Source organism: Capricornis sumatraensis, chromosome 1, assembly GCF_032405125.1.
Source record: "Capricornis sumatraensis isolate serow.1 chromosome 1, serow.2, whole genome shotgun sequence".
NCBI classification, from domain to species: domain Eukaryota; kingdom Metazoa; phylum Chordata; class Mammalia; order Artiodactyla; family Bovidae; genus Capricornis; species Capricornis sumatraensis.
The window spans coordinates 164,730,094-164,756,455 of NC_091069.1; the positions used below are offsets into that span (position 1 = coordinate 164,730,094).

The 26,362-nt window shown below is 41.4% G+C and overlaps 1 protein-coding gene across 5 annotated transcripts in view; it reads left to right on the top strand.

The window, feature by feature from the left end:
* SIDT1 (SID1 transmembrane family member 1) overlaps nt 1-26,362 on the top strand; it is a 102,122-nt gene that overhangs the window by 20,886 nt on the left and 54,874 nt on the right. For all 5 annotated transcript variants that reach the window (XM_068964080.1, XM_068964089.1, XM_068964071.1 and 2 more), the window contains exons 2-4: nt 10,818-10,939; nt 11,891-12,061; nt 20,049-20,094. In XM_068964080.1, coding sequence (XP_068820181.1) covers nt 10,818-10,939; nt 11,891-12,061; nt 20,049-20,094 — 339 coding nt within the window. The remainder of the gene's footprint in view (nt 1-10,817; nt 10,940-11,890; nt 12,062-20,048; nt 20,095-26,362) is intronic.

Genomic DNA, 26,362 nt, shown 5'->3' on the forward strand with positions numbered 1-26,362 from the left:
ATGTGCACCAGCCAGGCAACAGCAGGACCTATGCGAACAGTCTCCACTTCACTATAACTTGGTAAGTGACTGACTAGCTTCTGTGTTTTTCACTCTAACTCCTCCGCATGGGTAGCCACTTTGTCCTCTGGGTGCTCACAGCACTGCTCATGTTGCTACTATAACACCATCTGTCTCTGTGACTAGATAATGAGCTACACAAGGACAGGGTTGCCTCTAGCATATCCTTAGTACCTCCTATAGCTCCTGATTTAGTGAATGTCTGATGAATGATGGAGGGAGCATGGGCAGGTAGGAAGAAAGGATGGAAACAGAGAAGATGGAGAGAGAGGGAGGAAGGGATGAAGGAGGGACAGAAGGACAATATACACCCAATGAACATGTTATTAAAACAGTTACCAAATAATTTGTATTTGTTTATAAAAAATTTGTTCTGTGATGTTTGTGACATGAAGAAGAGGAACCATTAATGAATATTACTGTAGCCATTTTACATGGAGAATCAGCTTTTTGAGATCACATCATAAAACAATGGTATGCCTAATAACTGTGTGTGTGCTCGGTAGTGTCCGATTCTTTGCAACCCCATGAACTGTCGTCCACCAGGTTCCTCTATCCATGGGATTTCCCAGGCAAGAATACTGGAGCGTATTGCCATTTCCTCCTCCTGGGGATCTTCCCAGCCCAGGGATCGAACCTGCATCTGCTGCATTGGCAGGCGGATTCTTTACCACTGTGCCACCTGGGAAGCCCTAATAATGGAAACCAGCAATTTCTGATTTTTAATCTCATGTGGACTGCAAGGAGATCCAACCAGTCCATCCTAAAGGAGAGCAATCCTGGGTGTTCATTGGAAGGACTGATGTTGAAGCTGAAACTCCAATACTTTGGACACCTGATGCGAAGAGCTAACTCATTTGAAAAGACTTTGATGCTGGAAAAGATTGAGGGCATAAGGAGAAGGGGACGACAGAGGATGAGATAGTTGGATGGCATCACAGACTCAATGGACATGGGTTTGGGTGGACTCCGGAAGTTGGTGATGGACAGGGAGGCCTGGCATGCTGCATTTCTTGGGGTTGCAAAGAGTCAGACATGACTGAGCAACTGAACTGAACTGAACTGAATTTCTGATTTTTAATCTCATGTTCTAGGAAAGTCTCATTATTTTAGAGACCAAAACCAAACTAGATCTTGAATTAAACTCACTTTTACCCTCTTTCTGCAACAGAGCTGCATTATTTGCAATTTTGAACTTTTCCCTACTGACATGTTCTAAAGGATTAAAAAGAGACTCTCTAAGCTTTAAGACCTTTCATAATTGTGATCTATATATCAGAGATGGGAATACTTCAGTACTTCTTCCCTCATAATTATAATGCAATTCCCTACTTGTAGCAAACATAGTTAACAAGTTATATATATAAAAGTGCTTTTGTTGTCATGACAACAGGAAGCAGCAACAGAAGGGGAAATCTTGGCTCTTAAGAGTGGTCTTTTATAAGGTATCAGAGTCCGTTATGAATTCAATACCTTCATTTAGTTTTGCGTTTACATGGCTTGCTTCATTGCTGCAAAGGTAATCTAACTTTCTCAGTTGAATATTAGCCTCTGGAAAAGCAAAGCAACATCTGAACAGGACTTTTTATCCTTTCCTGGGGGAGGGGTGCACTATCTGCTCATCTTGAAAAACTGCCCAGTGTTTTCTATCTCTTACTCTTAATATATTTTTTGCAGTTTATTATGCCAGTATCTCTGAGGTTTGGTTTTTTGTTTTTAATTTTTAATTGAATGATAATTACAGTGTTATGTGTCTATTGAATATAAGCAAAGTGGTTCAGTCGTGTCTGACTCTTTGCAACCCCATGGACTGTAGCCTACCAGGCTCCTCTGTCCATGGAATTTTCCAGGCAAGAATACTGGAATGGGTTGCCATTTTCTTCTCCAGGTATCTTCCCAACCCAGGGATCAAACCCAGGTCTCCCGCATTGCAGGCAGACGCTTTACCGTCTGAGCCACCAGGGAAGCCTAAACAGGTGAAAGGGAAAGCCATTCAGTCATGTCTGACTCTTTGCAACCCCGTGGACTACACAGTCCAGGGAATTCTCTAGAGTACTCCAGAGTACTGGAGTGGGTAGTCTATCCCTTCTCCAGGGGATCTTCCCAACCTAGGGATTGAACCAGGGTCTCCTGCATTGCAGGCAGATTCTTTACCAACTGAGCTATTGGGGAAGCCAACACAGTGGCTTTTTTTAAAAATTAATTTATTTACTTTAATTGAAAGCTAATTACTTTACAATATTGTGATGGTTCTTGCCATACATTGACATGAATCAGCCACAGGTGTACATGTGTCCCCCATCCCAAACCCCCCTCCCACCTCCCTCCCCATCCCATCCCTCTGGGTTGTCCCAGTGTACTGACTTTGAGTCCCTGTTTCATGCATCCAACTTGGGCTGGTCATCTATTTCACATATGGTAATATACAGGTTTCAGTGCTATTCTCTCAGATTGTCCCACCCTTGCCTTCTCCCACAGAGTCCAAAAGTCTGCTCTTTATATCTGTGTCTCTTCTGAGGTTTTTTAAATTGTAATTAGTAAGATCATTATTCAAAAATAAAAAGGTAAGTGGATTATGAGAGCCAGACTAGGAATAAAAGAGTGTGGAGATAAAGAGTGGGTTAGCGTAACCATGGCAGTAATACATCTGCTCTGCTCCTCTTCAAGCAGACCTCCTTCCAGCTGGCCTCACCAGACACACTAGCTTCCAGACATGCTGGTGACATTGGTGATCTCATGATTGTGCACCCTGTGGAAGTGTGATAGTGAAAGCCACTCAGTTGTGTCCGACTTTTTGCAACCCCATGGACTATACAGTACATGGAATTCTCCAGGCCAGAATACTGGAATGGGTAGCTTTTCCCTTCTCCAGCGGATCTTCCCAACCCAAGGATTAAACCTAGGTCTCCCTCATTGCGGGCAGATGCTTTACCAACTGAGCCATCAGGGAATCCCACAAGAGCAACTGGCAAGGTGTTGACAAGTGGGGCCATCCACTATATGGTTCCTTTGGAACAGTACTTCCCAAAGTGTGGGTGCAATTTATGTGATCAGAATCTCCCCGCATTCTGTTAAGAACACATTATTTTAAAGTTCTATTCCTGATCTGCTGAATCAGAAATGTTGGGGGTTGGGTTTGAGAGATTTGAATGCTGAAAAGCACGCTACAATTTGGGAACTACTGCCTTAGAGTGACGTTTGGAAAAAAAAAAGGAGGGAAATCCCTCTGGCATTAAGTACATAAGAAGGGAGGAGGAGTCTTCAGCGTAGGTAATGAGAAGGGAAGCAGACAAGCTAAAGTTAAAGCTGGCTTGTTCACAGCTTTCCTTAGGCTTTTACCTTGGTTCTGACTACTATAGATTTAAGCCAGACGAAAGTGTGCTCTAAACATATGTGCTGTGGGTAATGCTGGTGTTGGTTTTTGAACCTGAAAAATGAGCCTGCTTCTAAGCTAACTCATTGTGCTAGCACCAGAGATGCCAATGATGATGTTTTCAGCTTCCCAGAAGAGTCAGGCAGGCAAGCTAAATTAACTGTTAGAATATTGGGAGGTCTACATCCACAGTGAGATACCACTTCATACCCATTAAGATTAAGTATTATCTAGAAGACAGATGGTCGCACAGAGTCGGACATGACTGAAGCGACTTAGCAGCAGCCAGCAGCAGCAGAAAACAGACGGTAGTTAGTGTGGACAACGGTGTGGAGAAGTTAGAAAGTTTTACATGGCTGATTATGTAAATTGCTAGAATGTATAATGATGCACCTCTTTGGAAAACATTTTGGCAGTTCCTCAAAAAGTTAAACATAGGAGGACTTCCATGATGGTCCCGTGGTTGAGAATCCTCTTGCCAATGCAGGGGCCATGGGTTCGATTCCTAGTCATGGAGGATCCTGTATGCTGTGGGCCAGCTAAGCCTGAGTGCCACAGCTACTGAGACCTGCCTGCCCTAGAGCCAGTGATCCACAACAAGAGAAGCCATTGCAGGGAGAAGCCCACGCACCACAGCCAGAGAGTACCCCTGGCTCGCTGCAACTAGAGAAAGCCCATGTGCAGCAGGGAAGACCCAGTACAGTCAAAAATTAAACACACAAAAAAGTAAAGTGTTTCGAGTTACCATGTCACCCAGAAATTATACTCCTAGGGAAGCATTCAAAAGAACTAAGAACACTTGTTTACACAAGAACTTCTTTACAAATGTTCATAGCCCCAAAGTAGAAACAATCAAAATTTCCATCAACTGAAGAATAAACAAATGTGCTTTATTCATGCCATTGGAATATTACTGAGCAATAAACAAAAATGAAGTATTGACACATACTGCAACATGGAAGAACCTTGAAAACATGCTAACTGAAATGAGCCACACACAAGAAAGCATATATATTATTTCATAATATATGGAATAGGAAATCACCTACGTGAAATAGGCAAATCCCCAGAGACAGAAATTAAATTATTGGCTACCAGGCATTGTGGGAAGGAGGGAATGAGGAGTGACTGCTAATGGGTACAGGGCTTCTTTAGCGGGGCAATAAAGTATTCTGGAGTTAGGTAGTGGTGATAGTTGCATCGCTCTGTGAATACACTAAAACTACTGAATTCTATACTTTTAAGAGTGATTTGTGTGGTGTTATCTATGTCTCAGTTTTAAAAAGTGATGGGAGAAATGGCCAAGAAAGGAGTCACTTTGACTACATGAAAAAAAAGAGGTTTGAGGTTGTCTATAGGAAAAGCTAACTTCTGTTTTCTTCTCCTCACCCAATACTTCCAACATCAGATGTGTGGATCTTACACACATCAAGCAATTTGGTGACACCAGCTGTGTGTCCTATGATTCAGTTCAATGCCGACAGGATCTACTTAGTGTCTGCATCAGATCCCATAGGTTAGGGGCTCAGTCCCAAGCGACCACCCACCTCCCACTTCAGATGCCGATCACAAGTCTAGATTGTTACCCGTGCGCTGACCAACCAGCTGTTAACCAGAGGTTGCTGTGACAACCCTCCCCCATAAGGTTTGATTAATTTGCTAAGCAACTCACAGAAGAAATACAATTTATTTACTAGATTACTTGTTTATTATAAACAGGATCCCCTGGAGTAGGAAATGGCAACCCACTCAAGAATTCTTGCCTGGAGAATCCCAAGGGCAGAGGAGCCTGGCAGGCTACAGTCCATAGGGTCACAAAGAGTCAGACATGACTGAGCAATTAACACTTTCACTTTAACTCAAGATGAGCAATATGGAAGAGGTGCATAGGGTAAAGTCCAGAAGTGTCCTGAGCAGAGAAGCTTCTGTTCCCATGGAGTTGGGGTTCTCCACCTTCCTGGTATTGGATGCATTCACCAACCTGGAAATTCTCCACACCTGTATCATAGGAATTTTTATGGAGGCTTCATCCATAGGGATGACCAATTATTAACTCAATCTCCAGCCCCCTCCACTTCCTGGATGATGGAGGCAGAGCCGAAAGTTCTGAGCTTCTAATCATGGCTAGGTTTTTTGGGTAACCAGCTCCCATTCTGAAGTTATCCAGAAGGCCACCTAGAATCTTCATTAGAACAAAAGAAACTCTTATCACCCAGGAAATTCCAAGGGATTTAGGAGCTCTGTCAGGAGCCAGAAATAGGACCAAATAGTAGAACAAAAGATGCTACTAGTGCTCTTCAGCTCAGTTCAGTTCAGTTCAGTCACTCAGTCGTGTCCGACTCTCTGCGACCCCATGAATTGCAGCACGCCAGGCCTCCCTGTCCATCACCAACTCCCGGAGTTCACTCAGACTCAGGTCCATCGAGTCGGTGATGCCATCCAGCCATCTCATCCTCGGTCGTCCCCTTCTCCTCCTGCCCCCAATCCCTCCCAGCATCAGGGTCTTTTCCAATGAATCAACTCTTCTCATGAGGTGGCCAAAGTATTGGAGTTTCAGCTTTAGCATCAGTCCTGCCAAGGAACACCCAGGACTTTATCACTTAGGAAATTACAAGGGTTTTAGGAACTCTGTTTCAGGAATTGGGGGCAAAGGCCACATTTTTTTCCTATTATTTTACTGTGGTATTAACATGCTGTACTGAGGTAATCAGAGGGCACACAGCCCCCTCCAAGAGAGGGACATCCGTTTATTGGATGGGATAGAGAAATATCAAGGAAGACTTGCCCAAAAAGGACATTAGGGATGAGAATGAAATTAAAAGGCCATTGTAAAGTAATTAGCCTCCAAGTAAAATAACTAAATTTTTAAAAAAAGAAATTAAAAGGGCAGATATCAGAGACATAGCCCTTTTGAGAAACAGCAAGGAATTAGGCATGTGAGGGACTACCAGGCAAATAAACTAGAGAACAAGACAGTGATTAAGAAAAGTCCTGAGTGATTCAAACCAGTGGAGAAAAGATAAACTTGTTAATAGGTGGTGCTGGGACAACAGGAGAGCCATATTGAAAAAAAAAAAAGACAAAATCATTCCTTATACCATATACTAGTGTTAATCACAAAGGGATAGATATTTAAGTATTAATAATATGATATCATAAAGTACTAGAAGAAAACACTGGCTTCAGCAATCTGGAGTGGTGAAAACTTTCTGGACTCTAATTCAAAATCCAAGGAAAAGACTGAGAGATGAAGTTACATGAATCTAATCAAGCCTCTAGCTCTAACTGCCAGTCTATAAAAAATACAAGGGATAAAGGAACCAAAAGGTGCAACCAACAAAATCCAGAATATGAGTGTATCAGGTTTTTACTGCTTTGTGAGCAGCTTTCTTCAACAAATAAATGCCAAAAGAGTGTTGCAGTGGGGAGTGTTGCCTTTAGATTAAAAGAGATTCAAAATACTTATCAACCAAATGAAATATATGGATCTTGTTTGTACTCAAAATTTTTTTAATACTGAAAAACACAATTTTTAAATAAATGAAGAAATTCAAACACTGTGTTCTTCTGAAGTTGCTCAATCGTGTCCAACTGTTTGTGACCCCATGGACTTTACAGTCCATGAAATTCTCCAGGCCAGAATACTGGAGTAGGTAGCCTTTCCCTTCTCCAGGGGATTTTCCCAACCCAGGTATTGAACCCAGGTCTCCTGCATTGCAGGTGGATTCTTTACCAGCTGAGCCACAAGGAAAACCCAAGAATACTTGAGTGGGTACCCTATCCCTTCTCCAGCAGATCTTCGAGACCCAGGAATTGAACTGGGGTCTCCTGCTTTGCAGGCAGATTCTTTACCAACTGAGCTATTAGGGAATCCCTGTGTTGGTATTGGATAACTTTTAAAATTATCATTAATTGTATTAAGTATGATAATGGTAATATGTTATATTAAAAAGAGAAGGCCTTATCTTTTAGAGATATGAATTGAAATATTTACAGATGAAATGGTATCATCTTTGGTATTCAAAAAAAGATGTGTGTGGGAAATGAAGTTCAGTTCAGTCATTCAGTTGTGTCTGACTCTTTGTGACCCCATGGACTGCAGCACACCAAGCTTCTCTGTCCATTACTGACTCCTGGAGCTTACTCAAACTCATGTCCTTCGAGTGATGCCATCCAACCATCTCATCCTCTGTCATCCCCTTCTCCTCCCGCCTTCAATCTTTCCCAGCATCAGGGTCTTTTCAAGTGAGTCAATTCTTTGCATCAGGTGGCCAGAGTATTGGAGTTTCAGCTTCAGCATCAATCCTTCCAATGAATATTCAGGACAGATTTCCTTTGGGATGGACTGGTTGGATCTCCTTGCAGTCCAAGGGACTCTCAAGAGTCTTCTCCAACACCATGGTTCAAAAGCATCAGTTCTTTGGCACTCCGCTTTCTTTATAGTCCAACTCTGACATCCATACATGACTACTGGGAAAACCATAGCTTTGACCAGACACACCCTTGTTGCCAAAGTAATGTCTCTGATTTTTAATATGCTGTCTAGATTGGTCATAACTTTTCTTCCAAGGAGCAAGTGTCTTTTAATTTCATGACTGCAGTCACCATCTGCAGTGATTTTGGAGCTCCCCAAAATAAAATTTCATTGTTTCCACTGTTTCCCCATCTATTTGCTATGAAGTGATGGGACCGGATGCCATGATCTTAGTTTTCTGAATATTGAGTTTTAAGCCAACTTTTTCACTCTCCTCTTTCGCTTGCATCAAAAGGCTCTTTAGTTCTTCTTCATTTTATGCCATAAGGGTGGTGTCATCTACATATCTGAGGTTATTGATATTTCTCCCAGCAATCTTGATTCCAGCTTGTGCTTCATCCAGCCCAGCGTTTCTTATGATGTACTCTGCATATAAGTTAAATAAGCAGGGTGACAGTGTACGGCCTTGTACATACTCCTGAAAGTTCACAGTTCAGGTACTGCTGAAGCCTGACTTGGAGAATTTTGAGCATTACTTTGCTATCATGTAAGATGAGTGCAATTGTGGGGTAGTTTGAACATTCTTTGGCATTGCCTTTCTTTGGGATTGGAATGAAAATATGTAAATGAAATAAAATGGTACGCTTTTAAAAATAATTATTAAAGCTGGATAAGTCAGACACAACTGAGTGACTGAACAGGAACAACAAAAGCTGGGTGATAAGTATATGAGTGTTCATCATTCTGTTCTATCTTTTCATAAAAATACTATTCTCATTCCTTTGGAAGTAAATCTGAAAATTCTCAGATCCACTAAAGGCCTGGTAAGCAAGGATAATGCCAAGCTGAAATTGGCCTCTGAGGGGGTATAGCCCTGGGGATAAGAAGGCTAGATAAGGCACCATCAATGAGGGTCAAGGACTGGACCAGGAGGGTGTCATGGATGGGGGAGGGGAGGATCTGGGTATGGACACTATATGAAGTTGGTAGAAGTGGTAGAACTTGATGACCTACTGATGGAGAATGCTACAGAAGTAGGAATCAGGGATGACTTAGGCTCATATTGGCTGTGTGGTTCATTTAACAACCAAGGAAATTCAGAATTTCCCTGATGGTCCAGTGGTTAAGACTCAGCACATCCACTGCAGGGGGTATGAGTTTGATTTCTGGTCAGGGAAGTTCCACAAAAAAAAAAAAAAAAAGCAAAGAAATTCAGAAGATATTAAAGTTAGGGGTCAAGGAAGTGACAGGTTCCACTTCAGTTTGTCTTTGTGCCTGTGGAACATCCAGAGCTTAGGAAAGAAGTCTGCATTAGAGACATGGTGTTGGCCGTGATCAGCTGCAGCATAATTTCCATGGAAACATGTAGCATGTGGGCACAAGAAAACACTTCCTTTGTGAGCAAGCTTTCTTATCTAATTAATAAATTAATCTTGGACTATTGTTAACATTAAAAAGCAAAACTGGCTTCATCAAGGATGATATATGAGACCCGAATAGTAATAATCTATGATACCCATGATACCCTGTTGTCTCTCAATTTCCATTATGAACAGGTCGTAGATCTTCAGAGTTTCACTGCAAGGCTTTCTTGTTTCATTTCTTTCCCCTACTTTTCAAGAGAACACTAAGGCTTAAATGGGCTTCACTGGTGGCTCAGATGGTAAAGCATCTGCCTGCAATGTGGGAGACCTGGGTTCAATCCCTGGGTCGGGAAGATCCCCTGGAGAAAGAAATGGCAACCCACTTCACTACTCTTGCCTGGAGAATTCCATAGACGGAGGAGCCTGACTGTAGGCTACAGTCCATGGGGTAGCAAAGAGTCCGGACACGACTAAGAGAATTCACTTTCACTTTCAGGGCTTAAATACATTAGGGAGAAAACATCTCATATGGAAGATCAACTTTTTCTTACTTTGCCTTTTTTCTATTGTCTATAGTATAAATATTATAAAAAGTGAAAACGTTAGAACCATCTAGATCCACAGGCATCATTCAATTTCCTGTCTTTTAAACAACCATGATAGTTGTTTAAAACTATCCTTCTGTTTGTGTTAGTCTCTCGGTCGTGTCTGATTCTTTGCGGTCCCATGGACTATAGCCCTCCAGGGTCCTCTGTCCATGGGATTTCCCAGGCAAGAATACTAGATTGGTTTAAAAAAGTATTTAGGGATTGATTACACCTTGGATAAGGGGAAAGAGAAGACTCTTCAGCCCCTATCATATCTGTGGCTAGGGGAACATCAGGCCATCTGCTAGGCTTTAACAAAACATGGCAATAACATTTTGGTTGAAAGCACAGAATGATTTTACAAGCCAAAATTAAAGTTTGTAAGCAGTTGAGGCACTTGTAGGTCTTTTTTTCTTTTTAAAGGTATTTGTACATTTACCATTTATATTCAGATAAGAAGAGAAGCACACTGACATCTTTCTTTTTCTGTTCTGGGCTTATTCTCCTAATCTTGTGTTGACTGCCCAATTCAAACTCCTCAGCTTGCCGTTCAACACCTCCATAATTTGGCTTCACCCAAAATGACTTAAATCAGAATTTTGAGGGTTGGGCCCAGGCATCAGTTTGTTTTCTGATCTCCCCTGGGGATTGTGCAGCAGTGTTGAAACTGACTGTGGTTACAATATGAATGAGGAGAAGACAGCTGGGATATTTGGAGTATCTATGAAAGTGAAAAGTGAAACGGTTAGTCGCTCAGTCATGTTCAACTCTTTGTGACCCCATGGACTGTAGCCCGCCAGACCCCTCTGTCCATGGGACTCTCCAGGCAAGAATACTGGAGTGGGTTATTGTCAGCAGCAAATATAAGAAATGGTTTTTCAGAGCTTCTGGTGGCAGCTGTGATGTACATGTCTGTGCGCGTGTGATCTGTGTTTGCTGTGTCTCTGCCCTGCTCGTAGGTGACTGCCGTGCGGGTGTACGTGAACAGCTCCTCCGAAAACCTTGACTACCCGGTCCTGGTTGTGGTTCGCCAGCAGAAAGAGGTGCTGTCCTGGCAGGTTCCTCTGCTCTTCCAAGGACTGTAAGTGGATCTTGCCCTGACAGCTTCATTACATTTGTTTTCCTTCAACATCCTAGACTTCAACTGCTCTTTTCCCTAGAAAAATCAGATGTTCAACTCGTTGACATAGTATGCATGCTGAGTGCAAACAGTTGACATGCTACATGCTCTGACTGGTTCAACTCTGTCCAGCTTCTCTCCTCTTTGATAATCTCTGATAAGAACCTAGAATTGTAGCACCTGAAGAATGTCTTGGTTGGTTAGTGGGTCATCCATGGAGGACAGGGCTAGGCCTTGCAGTCACCTTGAGTAACACCTCCCATTCTTCACAATGTTCACCGAGTGTGCTTTCTTTATCCCATAATATTTATTGAGCATTACTAAATGATAGATGCTGGGGATACAATGGTGGAAAACAACAATGAAGTCTCTTCCTCATGGAGTTTCTATTTTCGCAGGGGACACTATAGGGCATTAGAGCACTAGCAAGAGCAAACCAGAAAGCATGCCGACATGGGCACGGAGCACAGTGTGAGATCATTTCAGAGGCTAAGAACGTGAGGACTGAAATACTCACTCTGATGCCTTGACTCGGACTCTGGGGCTTTCTTTATATTCGTTTAGCAAAGGCTTAAAGAGTGGCAAAATGGAATCAGGTTGTTTTATCAGAACAATTTCCCTTCCAAAATCTGATTAATTTTCTGATTGAATTAGGAGGGTGATATGGTGAGGCAGACACAGCCTAAGTGAACTGGGCCCTCAGCAGTCCCCTTATCTGTGTTATAATGTCACACAATTCTGTGCCAAGTACTTTAGCTGTAAAAATCACTGTCGGTAGGTCCAGTATGAAGTTTTAAATATAAGGACCTGGAAAGAAATTCAGAGAGAACTGAAAGGAAATGTTTCTTTCCCTGCTTGTTCACTGAGTGTCCTTTTCCTTCTCGCTGGTTTTCCCTCCCCTGGCTGCTGCAGATACCAGAGGAGCTACAACTACCAGGAAGTGAGCCGTACCCTTTGCCCCTCTGAAGCAACCAATGAAACAGGACCTCTGGAGCAACTGATATTTGTAGACGTCGCATCCATGGCGCCCCTGGGTGCCCAGTACAAGCTGCTGGTTACCAAGCTCAAGCACTTCCAGCTGCAGTAAGCAGGACTCCTTGTGGCCCTTCTCCGTTCATCTGTCTGCTCTTGCGGTGCTGTGCGTGCTTGTCCTGCCTCCTCCCTCCCAGATCAGCACTCACGAAGGAAGTCAGCCACTTGGCATACTGTCTGTGCACCTTCAGAACTCCCCTGCTCACAGCTGGGCAGCAGGGCCTTAATCTGTGCAACAGGGAGGCAGAAGGGGACTGGAGCAGAGGGGAGAGAGGTGGACCCAACAGGCGTATCTGTTCCTGGGGGTCTGTGAGGACCCCCTCCTGTCTGTCATCCAAGCTAGAGTGATGTCCAAGCACTAGTGATGGGGACTTCTGTGTTCCTCTCCAGTGCCACTTTCCTGAAGGCAGTCTTGGTTTGTTTTAAGGAAGATCTTAAGCTGTTTTTCTCGTCCTTATTACTATTACAGTTTTCTCTTTCTGATTAGGAATGTATACAGACTGAAAATAATATTTTACGTGGCTTTGTCCTTTGTGTAGAAAACATAATGATTGCTTCCTCCTTCTCCTTGCACTACTGTCTTTTGAAACGAAATCAGTCAGGATACATCATCTAAAGTTGTTTACCTTAGACATGGAGTATAACAAATTCAGTGGAGGGCATTGTCTCCTAAGGTTCTGTTCCCTCTCAGAGGTTACTCATGTAAAATATTGCATAAATCTGTGTGAAAAGGTAAACAGAAAGGCTAAGGTTATTCCTTAATAAGGTCAAAAACTTCAGGGAGTTTCCTGTCCCATCTTACTCTAAGCTCAAGGGTTCTCAAGGGTTCAAACCATTTCCTCCCTTTTCAGTGTCCTAAGGAAACGTCTTAAAATATATCATCAAATTGGTTATATTAAAATTTTCACTTGTACTCATCAAAAGGTATCATTAAGAGAACAGAAAGACAAGCCATAGACTGGAGCACATGTTTCTGACACACATAAGAAAGGACTCATATACAGAATACATAAAGAACCTCTGCAAATCAATAAGAAAACACTGGCAAGATTTTGGTTGCCATCTCCAGTATCACCCACCCTTCAGTGGCTCTGGCTTCTTCTGGTTGAGGATCTTAGAGCCTACAAGTCTGAGCACTGCTCAGGTTCAGACTCCATTTCAGTGGAGTGAATAGGTTTTCTGAGGCAAAAATGAGGAGCTCTCAGGGCCAGAAACTACTTGAGAAAACAATCCCAACTCTGACCTCTCACTAGAACTTTGGGACAGAGTCAGAAGAATCTCAGGAGGAGAATTAATGTTTATATTTACCCAATGTAAATGAACAATATACATATGTGACGGGTTTTCTAAATCCCACTAGTCTTACTTGGCATATTTGAGTCCATTTATATGTTGCTTACAAGAGTACAATCTTTTAAAAAGAATGTATGAATGTAAATAAAAGATAATAAAAGAAATATCATGCTGATACTAAATAAAAGAAAGTTGATATAGTATATCATATGATATGAGATATTCCTTAATGCAAAACGCATTATTAGTTATAGAGAAATGTATTTTTGCAGCTTATTTTTCTGATCAGAATGTTCTGCTCTATTATAAAACTCTCCTTAAATTTTCTCAGGCAGTTTATTCTGGAGTCTGTGGCCAGTGGAGTTGCTAATAGCAATCAGATATTTATCTTGGTCTTCTCTGTACCCTGTGACAGTGTATATATACCTGGATATAGATGGACAGATGGATTAATGAATGTTCAGAAGGATGGAGAAGTAGTTAGAGCATTTTACAAGTCCCTCCATTAACTACGGAGTAAAAAAAGTGATGTGATGATTTCAAGAGCAAAGAACCACCTACCTACCCCACAAAAAGCAGAAAAAGATCAATTATATCAGTCTCTAGGAGGGAGGTTTGATCATTATAATATATATATTTTTAATAGAATCTCCATGTGATTCTAACATGCAGCTAGAGTTGAGAACAACTACCTTTAAGCAATTTCTAAATGTGGTTCTTGTGTTTGTTTTAATATTTAAATTTATTTGTGATATTAAATGTATGGGAATGCATGCTCATAACCTGAAGGACGTGGCACATATTACTTGAACAGAGGGCATTTTGAGCTTCAGAGAAGCCTGCATCTACTAATTGGCCTCTGTGTGTCTACCCTGTCACTGTCACTTGGTAGAAGTGTACCTGAATCCTAGGGCTAGTATCTCTAAGGCTAATTAGACGCTTTGGAGAACTGAATTCTGTGAAACTGAAGTCATAAGGTCACAAGTCTGCGAGTGTTAATGCATGATTCTCCTGTAGTGAAACTGCAAATCTATTCTCACATTGTTTTTTGTTTCTGCCTCTCACAATGTGACTTGACTTCAGCAACCAGACGTTCAAGACTGTTTCAAAATGCACATAGTTACAAGTGCTTTTCTGAGACTAAAATAAGCCAGAGAAGAGATGGAACTTTATGTGTCCCTTCCTTCCTGGCCCTGGATTGTCCCACACCAGCCTTGCTGTGTGTTAGTCATTCAGTTGTGTCTAACTCTTTGCAACCCCATGGATGGTAGCCTGCCAGGCTCCTCTGCCTATGGAATTCTCCAGGCAAGAATACAGGAGTGGTTAGCCATTTCCTTCTCTAAGGGATCTTCCCGACCCAGGGATAGAACCAGCCATCCTGCATTGCTGGAAACCCAGAAATCCAGAGAATGATGGATCAGGCAAGAGCTGAGGTCTGGGGACATCTGGACTCTAGGTATTGAGAGAAACACTGAAGAATTAACTCAACTTTCCTAACATTGAAGTTTCTCTTGTATGTTTTTCTGTGTCAGACTAGAAGGTACATGAAACATATCCAGGGATTTTTTTTTTCTCGAATTATAAATTTTAAGAATAGAAGGCCATTTGGGGATTGAACTCACTCATTTCATTTTTACAGATGAGCAAACTGATGCCCAGAGAGGTTAAGTGATTTGTACACACTCACACAGCCGGGAAAAGGGCAAAATCAAGACTAGATTTGACTCTGACTTGCAGGTCTGAGTTCTTCCCACTATAACATGCTATTTCTACTTTCTGTTTTAAAACTGCCTTCTGAATTTTTGTTGACCTAAAAATATTTCTCAATTCCAAGAAGCATTTATTTAAATCCAGCTTAAAAAATAAAATTATGCTTTAAAACATTACTCCTCACGGTCTTAACTCTCCTGCACCTGCCTACACACACACACATACACACACACACACCCCAGTTTTCCCCTCACTCCTTTTCCCAGACACCATTGCTCTGGTGTTCAGTGTGCCAGAGTGTGATGCTGCAGACAGGGACGAGCAGAAGGCTGTAGGAACAGGCAGACACCTGACCCTGGGGTGGGAGGAGCTTGGAAGGGCCATTAAGAAATTTGGACAGTTGTCTAAATTGTCATAGGTGTGTGGAGAATGGATTTGAAGGGGGCAAGATTGGAGACAGAGAAATTAAAAGGACTGATGCTGTGATCAAGATAAATAATAAGGAGATGAATGGAAGAATTTGGAGGTGAAGTTGACAAAGCTTGATTGAATATTTGGGGTGAGGGAAATGGGAGAGTCGGGGATGACCATATAACTTGTAGATGGCGGTGCCTCTAAGAGAAAATGAGAATTTTGAGGAGGGAAGGAAGAGATGATAAGTTCATGCTGAACTTGAAGTGCAGGTACCCAGCAGAGTGTCGAATGTACACCAGCGCAATGCTCAGGAGAGAGGGCTGAGCGACACAGCGCCCACCAAAGAGAAGCTTCACGTGGAAGGCTGGGCCATGTGGTGCCCAAGGCAGAATTACAGGAGACAAAGGGAGAAGCAGGCAGTACCCGATCCTTGCTCTTTGAGACCTTTATGCTGTACCAGGGAGTTTAGACTTCACCTTGCATGTTATGGAAGCCACTAATAAATCTGATCTTTGAGATGATTTTAGTAACCATGTGGAAGATGAATTGGAGAGGCAGGGGTAGAGACAAATAGGCAAATGAGAACTTATTTGAATAGAGAAGAATAAAAAAAATTATCAGAACCTGAATATATTATGGCAGCAACAAAGTTATAATGTAGAAAAAGAGTCAAATAACACACATGGGGAAAATTTACAAATCCAAAAAATACATGTGGCATGATCAAACAAGGAGGGGACATATGTATACCTACAACTGATTCATGTTGATGTTTGACGAGAAACAACAAAACTCTGCAAAGCAATTATCCTTCAATTAAAAAATAAATCAAATTTAAATTTTAAAAAGACAGTCATTAAAAAACACAGTACTTGAATCCTTCAACCCTCCTGTAGCCTTCTAAGTGGGATCTTGAGTCTGTTTTGAGAGGGAGTTTTCAGTGTGCTAGCGCAGCTACTGTGCCGTAAATAGCAATAGATTTTTGAGGAAATGGATGAGTGAAGAGGCTTTTAGACCATTTTGCTATGTGTCATCCTATGTAATTGCCCTTTGATATTTGGGGTAGACTACATAATGATTTACATTGCTTTTCATGTTTGTTTGTTTGTTTTCTTATTGAATGTCACTTGAGCAAAGACAGTGCTTCACGAGTTACAATTATATAGAATCAGTAAGACAGAGTGAGGAGTAGTTGTGGAGGGGAATCCAAGATGACTCCAACAATGATATCAGGATTCAGGCGAGGCTTATGGACAGATGTGGCAGATAAGGGTCAAGGAAAGGGGAGTACATTCCATTTTGATCATATATGGAGTTTGAGATGCCTTGAGGGAGAGTGAAGTGCAGAAGCCCAGCAGAGAAGCACTCTTCAGTGAGTGGAGCTCTGGATGTAGCCCTGGGCTGAATATGGAAACTTGTGATTCTCTGGCATTGTGGCAGCAACTCTGTGTGTGTGTGTGTGTGTGCAGACACATACATACATACATACATATATATGAGATTTTTATGGCAATTATAACATATGGTTATACATATATGAATGAAGATATACATGATTAAGGAAAATGAGCAGATCAAAAACAGGACTGTGGGTCAGATTCTCATGTAAGGGATGGTCTGAGACACAGGAACTCTCAGAAGAAGCTGAGTCGGCATGGGCAGATGCATGAGAGAAAACCCAGGAAAGCAGATGTCACAGAGCCCATGAGAGGGAAAATTCTAAGGCAGAAGGTGTGGTAGTCAGTGTCAAATGTCACAAAGAGGGAAGGAGCGTTAGGGATTAAGTCACTGGATTTAGCCAAGAGGAGGTGACTGGCAACCTCAGCGAGATGGTAGGGAAAGAACCCTGACGGCAGTGGGGAAGGGAAAGGGTGAATGAGGGATGGGAGCACAGTGCCCTGTGAAGAGGCTGGTCTGTGAAAGAGAGAGAGGATACAGAATGACATCGAAGGGGGGAAATCCAGGGGAAACAGCACAACTTTGTTGGGGGCATTTGTTTGTTATTTATTTTGAAAATGGTTGAGACTAGAGTATGTTTATAAACCAAGGAGAAGCAAGGCAAATAAAGTTTATAGGACAGTTCGATTTTTGTAGAAGCAAAGTCCCAGAGAAGAGAAGAAAGGACAGAATTTAGCACATGCATGGAGAGTTTATCCTCTGACCAGAGCCATGAGGTGGAGGGCTACAGATGGTGGAGGGCTGGGGGGAGATTTGTGGTAAACAAAGTCAGTGCATGACAGATGGCAGGAAGGAGATAACGGGAAACGATACTCTGCAGTCCATAGTCCAGGTGAATAACCAGTGTAATTTCCTTCGACAAACAAAGGGAGGGTTTTGAATCCCCACTCTGCTCTGTGCTAGGGGCTTGCTGTCATATAATAAGATCAATATGAATCTCAGAGTCTTCTCTGTACTCACCTCAAAAAATGACTTAGCTTTTGACTTTGTCTTTCCACTGAGCCTTTCTTCCCATCTCCCTTTCCTTGTTCTGTTTCATTACCTCCTGCACTCTGTCTCTCTATCCCTTCCCCATGGACCCCTCTCCCCTCTTCTCCCATCTCTCGACTCCTCTGTTCTTTTTCTCTTTCACTTTTCCTCAAGCTAGCCACAGTGAGGAAACAAAGTTAGTTTTTAGGTTTTCTTATTTATTAGGTAAACTTTTGTTCCTTGTGTTTAATTTTTTCAAACAAGTAAGTCAAAAATTATACACTTCCTTCTCTAAAACTGAAGGTGTACATGTGTCTCAGTTAGACTTATTCTGTTGTTTAATGACTCCTGATAAAATAAACCTTCTCCACCTCTGCTGGAGGCCTATGGGGAAGGAAGCAGAACCTTTCATCTGCAACAGACACCATGTTTATTTTGCACACACTGTTGACTCCAGGAGAAAGAGGAGAGTACATGGGATAGTCTTAAGGAAAATAATATGTTTTTGAAGTTTGTATGTGTTGTACTAGTAAAGACAACAGAAAGAACAAGGGGAAAAAAAATAGAAAATTCCTATCCATGTCCACACATTCAATGTCTTAACTGGAATACAAATGACAGGGGAGAATTTAAAAACAAATTTCTGGCCAAAGAAAACTCTTTGCTTCTGGAAATCTTAACCTGTCTGTTGCCAGCCAAGAAAACCACTGTCCTTTTCGTTCCCCTGACCTGGCAACAGACAGAACTGAGGGCCCGTGTTGCCCTGGTAACTGCAGATGGCATTCCCCATGCTGCAGAGAGCCTGACTCTGGCTGAGGAGTCTCAGAGCACACACAGAGCTGGACTTGACACCAACTTTAGCTTCTTTATGTGAGATAAGTTCATGTGTTATTAACCATGCTTTAGCAGAACCAACCCTTGACTCTAATGATGATTGCTATTGAGAGTGGATATATATATATAAATTATATCTACTGCTAAATTCTAAGTCTAGTCTGCTAATGGCCTAAATTGTTTGTCATTAACTTTAGAAACAATGCTCGAAATCTGTGACTTCTAAACAACACCTCCAATTACACACTTCATGCGTCAAATGTCCTGACATGCCCTTTCTAAAGGAATCTTTAGTAAAAATGTTAAATGGTTTAATTTTTATAAAAGGAAAAATTAGGAGTGGATAAAACAAGACTCTTTAGAGAGCATCAGGGGATGAAGCTGTGGAGGGGCCCCAGAAATTCAGGTTTCCAGAAGTGCAGGTCACACTTGAAGGGTTGTGTGAAAAAATCTCATGCCATTCTCCTGATGCAGGCATGGAGAGTACAGTGAGTATGTGTGAGTGATCCTCACAATTAAAGATGAGCCAAGAACCAGAAAGAACAAAAGCCCTTGCATGACTACAGAGAAGACCTGATCTGTTTTTGCATTTTCCAGTACTCTATGCTACCAATGTATGTTTCCCATATCCTCCTCATCCTCCTCAGTGCTGGATCACTGCTGTCTTTCACAGAAGATGCAAATATCTAATAAAATAATTTCTAGACAATTGATAATTGAAAAGAAAATAGCTTCATTATACGCTTTTGGTGGTATGTGTATTTTAAGAAGGGTCTTAGAAGGCAATGCCTAACCCAAAGAAGACCCAATCTTGGAGGGAAATGTAGTCAACTGTGGCGTGCTTGGGGCAGGAAGAGCATGCTCCTATCCCTAGAGACCCTCCCATGGTGATTGTCTATTCATTGTTTTTAAAAAGTGATATTTTTGCCATGGATACATCAAAATTATTTTTAAGTTCTATCTGAATTATGCAAAAGAACCCCAAGCCTTCTTTTCCTCTCTCTTTCAGCCCACTTCTGACACCTAAAACTTATAGTTGAGTATAAAATCTGAAGAGAATCTGAAGACAAATGTGTCTATAAAAGTCAAAGTACTTACTTGTATAGGTATAACTTTATGGGTTTATTTAAAGACATAAAAGACATAAAATTGATCCCTTCCCCAACTTGATCATTCTTGACAGCTGAAACCACCAAGTTCCCATGCAGTGTACTTTGTCACTTTTATGGGCCCAAACAGAACACCTTTCTCAAAGGGTAGGGCATTTCTTGTATCTAGTTTGAGATTTTTTTAAGAAATAACTTTTGCTTGCTAACTTATGTTTTCTTTCACTTTTCCCCCTTTCCCTTGTATTTCTCAGGACAAATGTTGCCTTTCACTTCACTGCCAGCCCCTCTCAACCTCAGGTAAGTGAAGGCTTCAAAGTTATCATGATTCTCACCCAAAGAAATCATGGTAACAGGTTGAGTTAGCATGTGGTGTTGCCCTTAATCTTTTACAACTTGAGCTATATTTGTATTTTTGGAATGTGGTTCTTATAACTGAGATTTTAGTCACATCATTAACCTTATCACTTGAACTGGTGTGAAACGGGAGGCGTGACATGTTTACAGATATTCCTTGTCTTAACCTTCATTCATCAGATTGTGGGCCAACTATGCACACCAGGTACAGTGTTAAGCTGTATTAGGTGCCAGGGATAGAAGGATGAAGAAGAAGAGAAGTGCAACTTCTGCCTGCACGGACCTTATAATTAGGATGGGGAGACAGAGAGTGGAAGGCCACCACTAAACAGATACAAAAGTAAACAACTGATCTGGAAAATATAACAAAAATGAGACAGATTTTAATATCTACAGTGTTATGGATAAAATTCATTTTTCCCATCATTAAGAAAGAGCAGGTATGCTGACAAAAATTATCAGAAGATTTAGATACTTGGGTTATGCTCTTCACTAGGCCATAATTGTAAACCAAATAAACTGATTAAAACTTTGATTCAGGCTGCTTTTCTAGTGATACTGCTAGCTACTTTCCTTTTTCCTTTCATAGATTCTAAAAGAGTAAGGTTCATGCAACAACCAAGTTTAAAGCAGATTTATTTAATGTCCTGGTATTTCTTGTAAATTTTCAGTAGGCTGCAATACAACTTTGGTCAAAAGTGGCCTTGGATATACTAGAACTGGGATTAACATATTGTATGGATGCTGTTGTAAATCTATTACAATCACTCGTGAGCTAGTGAACCAGTTCTCAGAGCAAAGCCCTGTTTTGTAGAGTTTGCCCATTTCTGCAGTGTAAATACCTCCACCCCAGCCGATTTCAGACTGCCATCATGACATCACAGAACACAGAGTTGGAAATCCATGTGCACAGTCAGCTCCCCAAAGCTGCCAAAGCCAACACCCACACACCTTTAAGAGTCACAGGTCCCATCAGTAAGTCTCCACAGTGCATGTATGCTGCCACCCAGTGACAGGAGAGCTACAGAACCACAGTCCACTGACCTCAAAGTATTGGTCACGTAATTCATGAAATGTTTGAAAGCACCAAGTGAGAGGCGCAATGGGAGGTATCTAGATAGGAAGGGAAAAACTTGCACCCCAACTGCAGAAAGAGTACAGTCTAATAGTCCAGTCCAGAGTCCTGAATGTCGTGATGGACTTTGTAGACTGAAAACCAGTGGTGATTATATATTGCAGCTTCTTTCCATTAAAAAAAAAAATTATTAAACACTAAAGTCCAAACAATTTGTATATAAATTAGAAACTAGAGTAAAATATACCTAGAAAAACTCATGAAACAAAACAAATTCTTTGACACCTGTAAGGTCTTATTTTACTCATAACTGTTCCCATTTTGGCCTATGTTTTTTATCTTCTTCAACTGTAGGAAAGAATTTCTGTACCTTTAAATTCATCCAAACTATTGTACAGACTCAGACAACCTGCATCATCACTGCCTACCTCTGTTCCTATAGATAGAAGCAGGTTATAGAAACTGGTTAGGTAATCAGGATGTAAGAAGGTGATTTTTAGCCTCAATTCCAGGCATTGCTTTAGATCCTTCTCATTTGCTGCTTTCTGGTACAAGTACAATATCAAGACAACGGGTTTATTTACTTGGGATTTATGGTAATTTAGAGGTAAAGAAAACTGGTGGGACTTCACTGGTGATTCTTCCAGTGGTTAAGAATCTGCCTGCCAGTGAGGGGACACGGGTTTGATCCCTGGTCAGGGAAGATTCCACATGCCTCAGGGCAACTCACCTCCTGCGCCATAACTACTGAAGCCCTCATGCCCTAGAGCCCCTGCTCCACAACAAGAGAAGTCACCACAATGAGAAGCCCACACACTGCACCTAGAGAGTAGCCTCCACTCGCCACAACTAGAGAAGGCCCGCATGTAGCAACAAAGGCCCAGCTCAGCCAAGTAATTAAATTAATAAAATTTAAGGCAATTTACAAAAGCAGAAGATTGGTAATGCTTTGGCTTATAGATAAGACTTCAGTAGAGGTCTACAACTTGCACAAAACTAACTCCTAGAATATGTAGGAATATATATGGCATTCATTTTCATTACTGCTAATAGTTCAGTTCAGTTCAGTCGCTCAGTCGTGTCCGACTCTCTGCGACCCCATGAATTGCAGCACGCCAGGCCTCCCTGTCCATCACCAACTCCCGGCGTTCACTCAGACTCACATCCATCGAGTCAGTGATGCCATCCAGCCATCTCATCGTCTGTCATCCCCTTCTCCTCCTGCCCCCAATCCCTCCCAGCATCAGAGTCTTTGCCAGTGAGTCAACTCTTCGCATGAGGTGGCCAAAGTACTGGAGTTTCAGCTTTAGCATCATTCCTTCCAAAGAAATCCCAGGGCTGATCTCCTTTAGAATGGACTGGTTGGATCTCCTTGCAGTCCAGGGGACTCTCAAGTCTTCTCCAACACCACAGTTCAAAAGCATCAATTCTTCAGCACTCAGCTTTCTTCACAGTCCAACTCTCACATCCATACATGACCACTGGAAAAACCATAGCCTTGACTAGACAGACCTTTGTTGGCAAAGTAATGTCTCTACTTCTGAATATGCTATCTAGGTTGGTCATAGCTTTCCTTCCAAGGAGTAAGTGTCTTTTAATTTCATGGCTGCAATCACCACCTGCAGTGATTTTGGAGCCTTCCCCCCCCCCCCAACAAAAATAAAGTCTGGCACTGTTTCCACTGATTCTCCATCTATTTCCCATGAAGCGATGGGACCAGATGCCATGATCTTCGTTTTCTGAATGTTGAGCTTTAAGCCAACTTTTTCACTCTCCTCTTTCACTTTCATCAAGAGGCTTTTTACCTCCTCTTCACTTTGTGCCATAAGGGTGGTGTCATCTGCATATCTGAGGTGATTGATATTTCTCCCAGAAATCTTGATTCCAGCTTGTGCTTCCTCCAGCCCAGCGCTTCTCATGAGGTACTCTGCATATAAGTTAAATAAGCAGGGTAACAATATACAGCCTTGACGTACTCCTTTTCCTGTTTGGAACCGGTCTGTTGTTCCATGTCCGGTTCTGACTGTTGCTTCCTGATCTGAATACAGATTTCTCAAGAGGCAGGTAAGGTGGTCTGGTATTCCCATCTCTTTCAGAATTTTCCAGAGTTTACTGTGATCTACACAGTCAAAGGCTTTGGCATAGTCAATAAAGCAGAAATAGATGTTTTTCTGGAACTCTTTTACTTTTTCGATGATCCAGCAGATGTTGGCAATTTGATCTCTGGTTCCTCTGCCTTTTCTAAAACCAGCCTGAACATCAAGAAGTTCACGGTTCATTTATTGCTGAAGCCTGGCTTGGAGAATTTTGAACATTACTAGTGTGTGAGATGAGTGCAATTGTGCGGTAGTTTGAGCAGTCTTTGGCATTGCCTTTCTTTAGGACTGGAATGAAAACTGACCTTTTCAAGTCCTGTGGCCACTGCTGAGTTTTCCAAATTTGCTGGCATATTGAGTACAGCACTTTCACAGCATCATCTTTCAGGATTTGAAATAGCTCAACTGGAATTCCATCACCTCTACTAGCTTTGTTCGTAGTGATGCTTTCTAAGGCCCACTTGACTTCACATTCCAGGATGTCTGGCTCTAGGTGAGTCATCACACCATCGTGATTATCTTGGTGATACTAGCCATAATAATGCCTTTGAGATAACAAAGTATGGTTTCCCTAAGAACATGTATTCCCTAAGAACACATGTTTGGAATTCCAGAGTATTCACCTTTGGAAGAGCCCTGTATTCTATGTATTTGAATCAAGCTCCAAAATAAAACCGCAAAATGAAGTGGGTTCTTGAGAGCATTGCCATCTGTTACAAGGCATGAACAGACTTCCAAACAGTAGCATTAATGATTGATACTCTTTAATCTTAAGATAATTTTTCCCTACTTGGAAGGTTTTGGATTGTTGAAAAGTTCTATTTTCATTGCTCTGGTTCTCAGGATAAGATTAGTTAAGAGGATGATGGAATGCAAAATGAAGTTTTAATGGGTATACCACTCCTTCAAAGTGATAGATTTACTAATGCCTGGAGATGGGGGCTTTTTTGTTTGTTTTCCTCAAAGTCTTTTTTTTTTAAATTTATTTATTTTAATTGGAAGCTACTGACTTTACAATATTGTAGTGGTTTTTGCCATACATCAACATGAATCTGCCATGGGTGTATGCGTGTTCCCCATACTGAACTCCCCTCCCACCTCCCGCCCCATCCCATCCCTCTGGGTCATCCCAGTTCACCAGCCCTGAGCACCCTGTCTCATGCATCGAACCTGGACTGGGGATCTATTTCACATACGATAATATACATGTTTCAATGCTATTCTCTCAAATCATCCCACCCTCACCTTCTCCTACAGAGTCCAAAAGTCTGTTCTATACATCTGTGTCTCTTTTGCTGTCTCGCATATAGGGTTATCGTTATCATCTTTCTAAATTCCATATATATGAGTTAGTATACTGTACTGGTGTTTTTCTTTCTAACTTACTTCACCCTGTATAATAGGCTCCAGTTTCATCCACCTCATTAGAATTGATTCAGATGTATTATTTTTAATGGCTGAGTAATATTCCATTGTGTATATGTACCAGAGCTTTCTTATCCATCCGTCTGCTGATGTACATCTAGGTTGCTTCCATGTCCTGGCTATTATAAACAGTGCTGCGATGAACATTGGGGTACATGTGTCTCTTTTAATTCTGGTTTCCTTCGTGTGTATGCCCAGCAGTGGGATTGCTGAGTCATATGGCAGTTCTATTTCCAGTTTTTTAAGGAATCTCCACACTGTTCTCCATAGTGGCTGTACTAGTTTGCATTCCCACCAACAGTGTAAGAGGGTTCCCTTTTCTCCACATCCTCTCCAGCATTTCTTGCTTGTAGACTTTTGGATAGCAGTCATTCTGACCGGTGTGAGATGGTACCTCATTGTGGTTTTGATTTGCATTTCTGATAATGAGTTATGTTGAGCATCTTTTCATGTGTTTGTTAGCCATCTGTATGTCTTCTTTGGAGAAATGTCTGTTTAGTTCTTTGGCCCATTTTTTGATTGGGTCGTTTATTTTTCTGGAATTGAGCTGCAGGAGTTGCTTGTATATTTTTGAGATTAATTCTTTGTCAGTTGCTTCGTTTGCTATTATTTTCTCCCATTCTGAAGGCTGTCTTTTCACCTTGCTTATAGTTTCCTTCGTTGTGCAAAAGCTTTTAAGTTTAATTAGGTCCCATTTGTTTATTTTTGCTTTTATTTCCAATATTCTGGGAGGTGGGTCATAGAGGATCCTGCTGTGATTTATATCAGAGAGTGTTTTGCCTATGTTTTCCTCTAGGAGTTTTATAATTTCTGGTCTTACATATAGATCTTTAATCCATTTTGAGTTTATTTTTGTGTATGGTGTTCTAGTTTCATTCTTTTACAAATGGTTGACCAGTTTCCCCAGCACCACTTGTTAAAAAGATTGTCTTTTCTCCATTGTATATTCTTGCCTCCTTTGTCAAAGATAAGGTGTCCATAGGTGTGTGGATTTATCTCTGAGCTTTCTATTTTGTTCCATTGATCTATATTTCTGTCTTTGTGCCAGTACCATACTGTCTTGACTGTGGCTTTGTAGTAGAGCCTGAAGTCAGGCAGGGTGATTCCTCCAGTTCCATTCTTCTTTCTCAAGATGTGTTGGTTATTCGAGGTTTTTTGTATTTCCATACACTTTGTGAAATTATTTTTTCTAGTTCTGTGAAAAATACCGTTGGTAGCTTGATAGGGATTGCATTGAATCTATAGATTGCTTTGGGTAGTATACTCATTTTCCCTATATTGATTCTTCTGATCCATGAACATGGTATATTCCTCCATCTATTTGTGTCCTCTGATTTCTTTCATCAGTGTTTTATAGTTTTCTATATATAGGTCTTTTGTTTCTTTAGGTAGATATATTCCTAAGTATCTTATTCTTTACGTTGCAATGGTAATGGAATTGTTGTTTCCTTAATTTCTCTTTCTGTTTCCTCATTGTTAGTGTATAGGAATGCAAGGGATTTCTGTATGTTAATTTTATATCCTGCAACTTTGCTATATTCATTGATTAGCTCTAGTAATTTTCTGGTGGAGTCTTTAAGGTTTTCTATGTAGAGGATCATGTCATCTGCAAACA